Source organism: Perognathus longimembris, chromosome 22 (genome assembly GCF_023159225.1).
Source record: "Perognathus longimembris pacificus isolate PPM17 chromosome 22, ASM2315922v1, whole genome shotgun sequence".
Classification (NCBI taxonomy): Eukaryota; Metazoa; Chordata; class Mammalia; order Rodentia; family Heteromyidae; genus Perognathus; species Perognathus longimembris.
The window spans coordinates 7,187,230-7,196,748 of record NC_063182.1 but is presented as its reverse complement, the minus strand read 5'-3'; the positions used below and the strand labels follow the sequence as shown (position 1 = coordinate 7,196,748).

At 43.8% G+C, this 9,519-nt stretch overlaps 1 protein-coding gene across 1 annotated transcript; it reads left to right on the top strand.

The window, feature by feature from the left end:
• Positions 1 to 3,255: 3,255 nt before the first annotated feature.
• LOC125339865 (protocadherin beta-5-like) lies at positions 3,256 to 6,027 on the top strand. Its single transcript, XM_048331166.1, has one exon. It carries the CDS (start codon positions 3,403 to 3,405, stop codon positions 5,794 to 5,796), a length of 2,394 nt encoding a protein of 797 aa, XP_048187123.1. The 5' UTR covers positions 3,256 to 3,402; the 3' UTR covers positions 5,797 to 6,027.
• The last annotated feature ends 3,492 nt before the right edge of the window (positions 6,028 to 9,519 follow it).

Genomic DNA, 9,519 nt, shown 5'->3' with positions numbered 1-9,519 from the left:
TCACCTAGTTTTCTGTGGATGTAATTGAATCAAAGAAAAATTACTGACAATTTGTTATTCCTGAAATACAATTTTTGCTATTGTCAAATTTATTAATTAAAGTATGGAAGAAGAAAAATAAGAAAATAATTAAAAAGTAACAAAGAGAGAAGTGTGGGTCAGTTCCACTGACGTCTCCTATTTTCATTAGCTATTCATCAAAAGAGTTCACACAGGCCTGGTGGCAGTCTTTTAATCCTGTCTTGTAGTAGACAAAGGTAGGAGAATCCTAAGTTCCACACCAGGCTGGGCTATGTAGTGGGATCTTTTCTAAACAAACAAATAGCACATATATGAAGGTAAGGAATTTGGTTGGTTTCCAGTAATATACTTCAACAGAAAAAAATCCAAGTTAAACGTTGTTAATTCCTAGAAAGTTTAATTTGTATAAACACCCAAATAAGATGGGCCAAATAATCACACAAAACCAACTTCATCATTATGTGTATCCATAAAGTATAAATAATTCTGACCAGCCAAGCGTTACCACAGAGTCTACAGTGAAATTTTTGAAGTTCAATGTCTAGAATTTAGCAGCAATCATGACTCAAAGAAGTTTGGTAGTGTGTAGACCTTATGAAAATCGGCTAGTTTTAGTATTGCAGAACAAAAATCAAAACTGAAGACAAAACATTTAGAGAGTAGCTCTTACTTCAGTGTTTCTGATTTGTTTCAGGCAGCACTGGAGTTTGAACTAAAGGTCTCAAGTGTGCCCAACCTCTTCCTCTGTCCCCAAGCCCTTTTGGTTTAGTTCATTTTTCAGACAGGACCTTTTTCTTTGACCCAAATGATTCTGGGACAACAGTTCTCTGATCGCCTCTACTAGAGCAGCTGGGATTGTATGTGAGAACCACAACTTATTTTTTTTTAAATAGGGTCTTGCTACATTTTTCTTTGATCTGAGCAGGATATACAAGCATGAGGTTGAGCCATGGGTTGTGGTACACAGCTGTAATTTCAGCTACTTAGGATGCAGAAGTAGAAGGATCACAAGTTAGAGACTAGCCTCAGAAAAAGAGGACTATTTCTCAAAAATAAAATACAAACCAAAGGGCTGGAGGAATGTGCGTTTTGTCAGAGTTGTTTGAGCTTTTCTAACATGTGAGGCCCTGGTGTCAACCCCCAGTACCATAAAAAGAAAGTATGGAATATATATTTCTCCTCCCAGTTAAATGAATTATTCAGAATCAGAAAACAATAAAAAATGAAACTTGCTAAAGTAAGAAAGCAATTGAAGGCACATGATATGCATTATAAGAAACCGAGTGGGTCAGTATTTCTCTGAAGGGAGTCCTCAGGAATGAAAACTGACTTCTAGAGTCAGTTTTACCCTCAAGAATGATTAAGTCTGAGAAAAATAGCTGTTTAAGCAAGAGGACTTCAATAGTTTTTTGCCAGACAGGAGGATTAAGCTCAACGCCAGCCTACTCCAAAACAAAGACAGCCCAGAGCAGAGGATAAAATTCTTAAAAAGCAGTGTGAAATTTTTCTTGCTATTCAAACAAGAGAGTTTATGAACTATGTGGAGAGAAGTTGTTAAGTTCTCAATTGAAAATTCTCAGAACTAGGTACTTATCAAGATTGCCAAGAAACTTGACCAGGTAAGTGCTCAATGGATGAAGGGTCTATTGGGGCTAGGCACCTGGTGCTCAAGCCTGAAATCCTAGCTATTCAGGAGCCTGAGATCTGAGAATCCCAGCTCAAAACCAGTCCAGGCAGGAAAGTCCATGAGTCTCTTTCCTCCAATTAACCAGCAAAAACTTGAATTTGTATCTGTGTTTCAAGTGTAGAATTTAGTCTTAATCAGTAAAGCTCATAGACAGAACCCAGGGCCTGAGTTCAAGCTCCAGGAATGGTGCACATACACATAGACACACACACACACATGTGCACACACACAGAGTCATAACTGACCAAAATATGTTGTCCCTGAATATGAGCTTTACAAGGGTGCACCCTAATGGTGACTAAATAGTGAAATGTGCTTAATTTCACTAAGGACAAATGCACAGTTAATTAAAATTGCAATTTTATATTACTGCACACTAATTGAAAAGATAACATCAAATGTTGATAAGGATGTAGAGCAACTGGTACTCAGATTTTTAAGTATTAGGGCAATAACTTTGAAAATGTTTCAGAATGTTTGCTAAAGATATATCCATGTATATGCATATCTTAATGCACCAGAAAACAACTCCTCTGAATCCATTCAACCTAAATACATACATGTCATCACTACGCCCCCTTCCAAAAGGTGCAACCATGTTTTATGAAAAATCTACTCCCAAATCTCAAAACAGGAAATTGTACAGTGCTAGGAATATGTTAAAATAATAACTAAATAAAAGTGTAATAACACCAGAACATAGAAGACAATGAGCATGGGGAAATTTAGAACAAAATGCCACAAGTCACTTTTGAAAACATCATAGTAAGTGGATAAAGACACAGAGAGGTCAATACTCCACAAATACATGTTTTGTCAAAGATCCAAAAAGAGTAAGGGTAAAACAAAAACTCCCATAAGAATAGAATCAATGAGTGGGAGGCATTGTTCAGTTGGTAGAGTGCTAGCCAAAGGGTGAAAGGGGAAGGTACTATATTTGAGTCCCAGTCTTGGACCAAATATTAAAAAAAATCAGTGTCATGCTTGCCTTGTAGTAGGCTGAAAATGGTGGAAATGTACTTCTTGGGTATTGTAACATTTATGTTTCTTTGGTCTCTGCATTTAACAGTCTTCACATGATGAAAATTCAGTGATTGTACAAGTGTTGTATCTTTTAATGGATATGTAGTATATTACAAACAAAAGTCACAGGAGTAACTTTAATTTTAAAAAATCGCTGTCATCGTTATTAATTGAAAATGCCAATCACAAACCAAGAAGAAATACTTTGTGTATTTTAAAAGTGCTCTTATATCACATTGTTCTTATAAACAATTCTTACAACTGAAAACTAATTCATGAAAAAACGGACAGGGACTGAAAGCAGGAGATATATTAGAGGGTAGTCCTGCGAATTAAAGAGATACTGTTTAAACAGTAAATTTCAATTTTGGATTGAAATGGCAAAAGTTGTATGTAATCATAACTAAGGACGCTTGGTGGTGCTGCAGGCTAAGAATGAGAATAACTAAGCTCTGCTGATACCCGGAGCGTCATTAGGCTGACAATCAGAAATCTGTTCCTTAAAAGAAGGACGCATTTGGGTCAGAACCCAGGGACAGATCTTTAGGAAAGGCCCAGGTCTAAGAATAAAACAGTGAGTAAGATTCAGTTCGGGACTACTGGGCGAAATCTCCTGAGTGAATTGTACACGGAGTGGGAGAAACTGCACCTTCTGGAACCGGGTCTGAACAATGGAGACTGCGCTAGCAAAAACGCCAGGGAGAAGGCAAGTTGCTTTTCTTGCTCTGCTATTGCTTGTGTGTGGGTGTAGTTGTGAGACAATTCGATATTCCATTCCAGAAGAAATGGAAAGTGGCTACTTTGTGGCCAACCTGGCCAAAGATCTGGGGCTCAGGGTTGGGGAGCTGGCCTCTAGAAGCGCGCGAATCCATCACAAAGGCAACAAACAGCTCTTGCAGCTTGATGTAGAGACAGGCAATTTGCTTCTGTATGAAAAACTAGACCGGGAGGTGCTGTGTGGGGTGACAGAACCCTGTCTGTTGCATTTCCAAGTCTTACTGGAAGACCCAGTAGAGATTTTTCAAGCCTATTTGCACCTCACAGATGTAAATGACCATTCTCCAAAATTCCTGGAGAGAGAAATGCTCCTAAAGATCCCAGAGAGCACCCAGCCGGGATCAGTGTTCCCTCTGAAAACAGCGCAGGACCTCGACATAGGAAGCAACCGTGTCCAGAATTACACCATCAGCCCCAACCTCCATTTTCACGTGGCTACTCATAACCGCGGGGATGGCAGGAAATACCCAGAGCTGGTGCTGGACAAGGCGCTGGACAGGGAGGCGCAGGCCGAGCTCAGCCTCACCCTGACTGCGCTGGATGGTGGGGCTCCGCCCCGGTCTGGGGCCTCCACCGTGCGCATTGAAGTCGTGGACAGCAATGATAACGCCCCTGAGTTTACACAGTCGCTCTATGAGGCGCAGGTTCCTGAGGACAGCCCGCTTGATGCTCTCGTGGTCACTGTCGATGCTCGAGACTTAGACGCAGGAGTGTACGGGAGTGTGTCCTATGCTCTGTTCCAAGGAGACGAAGTTTCCCAGCCATTCGTAATAGATGAAATGACAGGAGAAATACGCCTGAAAAGAGTGTTGGATTTCGAGGCAACTCCATATTACAACATGGAAATTGTGGCCACCGATGGCGGGGGGCTTTCAGGAAAATGCACTGTGGCTATACAGGTGCTGGACGTGAATGACAACGCCCCGGAACTGACCGTGTCATCGCTCAAGGCCTCGATCCCGGAAAACTCACCAGAGACGGTGGTTGCCATTTTCAGTGTTTCTGACGCAGACTCTGGGGACAACGGGAAGATGATTTGCTCCATTCCAAACCATCTCCCCTTCCTCTTAAAGTCCACATTCGAGAACTTCTACACCCTGGTGACGGAGCGGCCGCTGGACCGGGAGGAGAGAGAGGAGTACCACATCACCATCACCGTGACGGACGCGGGGAGCCCCCGGCTGCGCACGCAGCACACGCTCGCCGTGCGCGTGGCCGACGAGAACGACAACGCCCCGGAGTTCACGCAGGCCTGCTACACGCTGCGCGTGCGCGAGAACAACAGCCCCGCCCTGGCCCTGGGCAGCGTGCGCGCCACCGACAGGGACGCGGGCAGCAACGCGCAGCTGAGCTACTCGCTGCTGGCCGGGCCGCAGCCCGGGCCCGACGCGGCGGCGCTCGTGTCCATCGACGCCGACAGCGGGCAGCTGTTCGCCCTGAGGCCGCTGGACTACGAGGCCCTGCCGGCGTTCGAGCTGCGCGTGCGCGCCGCCGACCGAGGCGCGCCCCCGCGCAGCAGCCAGGCGCGGGTGCGCGTGCAGGTGCTGGACGCCAACGACCACGCGCCCCGGGTGCTGTACCCGCCGCAGAACGCGTCTGCGCCCTGCACCGAGCTGCTGCCCAGGGCGGCCGAGCCGGGCTACCTGGTGAGCAAGGTGGTGGCGGTGGACCGCGACTCGGGCCAGAACGCCTGGCTGTCGTTCCGGCTGCTGCAGGCCACGGAGCCCGGGCTGTGGGGCGTGGCGCCGCACAATGGCGAGGTGCGCACCGCGCGGCCGCTGAGCGAGCGCGACGCGCCCCGCCACCGGCTGCTGCTGCTGGTGCAGGACCATGGCGAGCCGCCGCGCTCGGCCAGCGTGGCGCTGCACGTGCTGCTGGTCGACGGCTTCTCGCAGGCCCACCTGCCGCCGCCCGCCGCGCCGCCCGAGCGCGCGCAGCCCGACCGCCTGGCCGCCTCGCTGCTCGTCGCGCTGGCCGCCCTGGCCGCCCTGGGCCTCGCGGCGCTGCTGCTCTTCGTGGCCGGCAGGCTGTGCCGGAGGCGCGGGGCGCGCTCGCGGGGCGGCTGCGCGCTGCCCGACCCCCCGTTTCCTGCGCGCCTGCTGGACGCGGGGCCCGCGGGGACGCTGGCGCGCGGCGGCCGCCACCAGGGGGCGCTGCGGGGCGCGACCGGCGCCACCGAGGTCAACTCGCTGAAGCCAATCTTTCCAAACCTGTCTCCCCAGATTCCTGGGAACGAGATAGAGGGAGCGCCGAGCTTCCGCAATAGTTTGGGGTTCAATAGTCAGTAGTACTAATTATGCCTTTCGTACAAAAATGTTGGTGTCGCCCAATTTGCATGTAATTTGCATTTCGCTGATGGTCTCTGCTCCTTAGCTTTACTTTTATAGCAAAGTTTGGCTTTAGTGATGGATTAGCGAGATGGGAATTTATTCTCACACTAATGAGTTATTAGTCTGTAAATAATTTGCTCCCTCTATCAAGACAAAACCACTTCGTGTCTGTATCCTTTCCCGAAACCTTGAAATGAGATGCATCACTTTGGAATTAGTTTAAATTTTCATTCACTTCTCAGCTGACTATTAATATTATTGCTATTATTTTTCATTATTTTGCCAATCCTTGGGCAGGGACTCAGGGCCTGAGCACTGTCCCTGGCTTCTTTTTTTGCTCAAGGCTAGCACTCTACCACTTGAATCACAGCGCCACTTCTGGCTTTTTCTGTTTATGTGGTGCTGGGGAATCGAACCCAGGGCTTCATATATGCTAGGCAAGCACTCTACCACTAAGCCACATTTCCAACCCCTTGAGTCTTGTTTTCGTTTGTTCATTCTTTAGTAATGAATGCAATTCACAAATATTTCTTTTAAATCTACTCCATATTCAATATGTAAAAAGTTTATTACTATTGGGTACACACTTGAAATATGTACTCGGACATGTTCATTTAAATACTTCGTTTAAAAAAATGTAGAAATGATGCTAGAAATGTGGCTTAGTGAGAGAGTGCCCGCCTAGCATGCGTGAAGCTCTGGGTTCGATTCCTCAGCACCACATACACAGAAAAAGTTGAAAGTGGGCATTGTGGCTCAAGTGGCAGAGTGCTAGCCTTCAGGAAAATGAAGCCAGGGACAGTGCTCAGGCCCTGAGTCCAAGCTCCAGGAGTGTCAAAGAAAAGTAGAAGTGTTTTAGATAAGACTCAGTTGTATATTGCCCAGCAAATCTTACTCTGAAAAAGTGGAAGGGGTAAGATCAGTTTCCTATTAGCCATTCCCTATTTATCCTGGAAAGTGATTGTGAAGGCATATTAATATTTTGGCTACTTACAAAATCTTGGCAGTTAAGCCTTTGATTTTCCAGATGTGTCACTAACATTACAAAACCAGAATTTAATCCCTTTGCACATATATTCCTGAAAAATAAATGCAACTTTTTGCCTGCGTTCTTCCAGTTGAGCCCTTATTTTCACACTTATTTTTACCACACCAATTTCAAATCTATATTTCAGCCATTTTACAACATTCAAGTAATAGGAAAATATTTTCTAACAATACTTAGTCTTTTATAGTGCAACTCATGATCACCAATATTATTCTATGGTTTTAAACTTTCAGATGTGGTTACAATTCACTAAATGGGTTGACCTACTAATCTAAGGTTTAATACCACTTTTCTGGGTGATACATGTGGAAGATTAAGAAGTTTCTTAAATCTATTTTAGGAGATACGTTTGTCTTACTTTGCATAGGGACTAAGCAATTATTCTTAACTTTAATGATGAATTTTACAAGAAAAATCTCCACAAAAGCCCCATAATTGTAGACAATTAGGAACCAGTAATCACAGAGAAGAAATTGGGGTGAGGAATGAAGGAAAGGATAGGGAGAGAGAGAAATATGAGTGAGGATGATTACAACTGTCACAGAGTCAGTGCTAAAAAAAACAAAAACCCACCTTTTGAGGTATGTGTAACCTCTCTTAGCACTCTCAAGGAGCTAAATGTTGCCAAGTGATATTTCCTGGCCTTTTATTTAGCACATAAGATAACCAATATTGGGGCTGGGAATATGGCCTAGTGGCAAGAGTGCTTGCTTGCCTCCTACACATGAAGCTCTAGGTTCGATTCCCCAGCACCACATATATGGAAAACGGCCAGAAGGGGCGCTGTGGCTCAGGTGGCAGAGTGCTAGCCTTGAGCGGGAAGAAGCCAGGGACAGTGCTCAGGCCCTGAGTCCAAGGCCCAGGATTGGCAAAAAAAATAAAAATAAAAAAGATAACCAATATATATACATTTTGATAACTATGATTTTACTATAACTGTTGAGTTGCGTAGAGTAGATACGGATTTTCACATGCAAGAGAAATAGGGAAAACAGAAGTCAACTGTGTTAATACAGGCCAATTAAATTTTAATTATCTATTTTCAAAAGTTAAACTAGGGATAAGTTCTTCCCTAATCGGAAGTTTCTTTACATAAGATACAAAACCTATAGGATATTAGTCGAATTACTAATTATTCATTATCGGAAGATTGTTATTTTATTTCTTTTTTATTTTAAAGGAGAAGGCATATTTAAACAGTCCCTCTTCCTTCTCCTAATCTCTTAATATTTAAAGAATGTTTAAAGAATTTAAAGAATATTTAAAGAATCTCTTAATATTTAAGAATGGTGTTAAGGGAGCTTTAGTATTTTTCTGATTACGTCTGAGCTCAGCATTTTTGTATTTCTTAAAAATAATATGCGCTGGGAATGTGGCTTGGTGGTAGAGTGCTTGCTGAGCATTCATGCAGCCCTGGGTTCAATTTCTCAGTACCACATACCCAGAAAAATCTGCGAGTGGGGCTGTAGCTCAAGTGGTAGAGCGCCAGCCTTAAGCAAAAGAAACTCAGGGACAGCACTTAGGCCCTGAATTCAAGTCCCAGGACTGGCAAAAAATAATATGCCTTTTTGATCGCCTCATTTATACATCCTGCCTCATTTCCCCTCTAATTATTTCATCTTAAATAAGAGACAGAGGGAACGGGGCCCATACATATGTAAGATACTACAGCATGTTTCACAAGATACTTAGACTAATGAAAGTGAACCTAAAAAGGTCACTTCTGGAATACTTGAATAACTACAACAAAGGGAGACAATCCAAAGTGTAGGCAAAGTTGTATAGGAATTGAAACCTTCATTCTTGTGGATATGTAAAGTGATATAGAACTTTGTTGAATGTTAAACATACTATTTCCTATGTCTCAGTAAGTCAACCCTTATTATTATTATTATTTTTTGGCCAGTCCTGGGCCTTGGACTCAGAGCCTGAGCACTGTCCCTGGCTTCTTCCTGCTCAATGCTAGCACTCTGCCACTTGAGCCACAGCGCCGCTTCTGGCCGTTTTCTGTATATGTGGTGCTGGGGAATCGAACCTAGGGCCTCGTGTATCCGAGGCAGGCACTCTTGCCACTAGGCTATATCCCCAGCCCCCCAACCCCTATTTGTGTACCAAAAAGATGTTAAAATATATGTCCACTAGAAAGAACTTAACACAAATATTCACAATAGAATTATTCCTAATAACTAAAAGTGAAACCAAGCCAAATGTCTGTCAACTGATAAATGGATTAATAAAATTTGAACTCCATATAATTGAATTGTTTCTATTCAGAAATGAAATAGAATTAAGTACTGGTACATGCTACAAGGTGGCTAATTCTCAAAAATTAAAAAAATGGAAGAAACTAGTTATAAAATTTCACAGATTGTATGATTCCCTTGTAGGAATAGTCATATGGAGCAATCTGTAGAAATCAAAAGCAGATTAATGGTTGCCTAAGACTAGCAAAATGTGGATGGAGAGTAAGTGCAAGGGGTAGGAGTAAAAGACCTGTTCCAGGGTTGATGAAATGTTCTACATTAGATTATCGTAACAATTTCAAAACTCTAAACATAATAGAAATCATCAAGTTGTACATTTTAAATGGGCTAATATATATATGGCATTCATATTACACCTCAATAAACCTT

Excerpts from the sequence above, each read along its gene's own strand:
- LOC125339865 (XM_048331166.1), top strand. The coding sequence starts at position 3,403 with ATGGAGACTGCGCTAGCAAAAACGCCAGGGAGAAGGCAAGTTGCTTTT.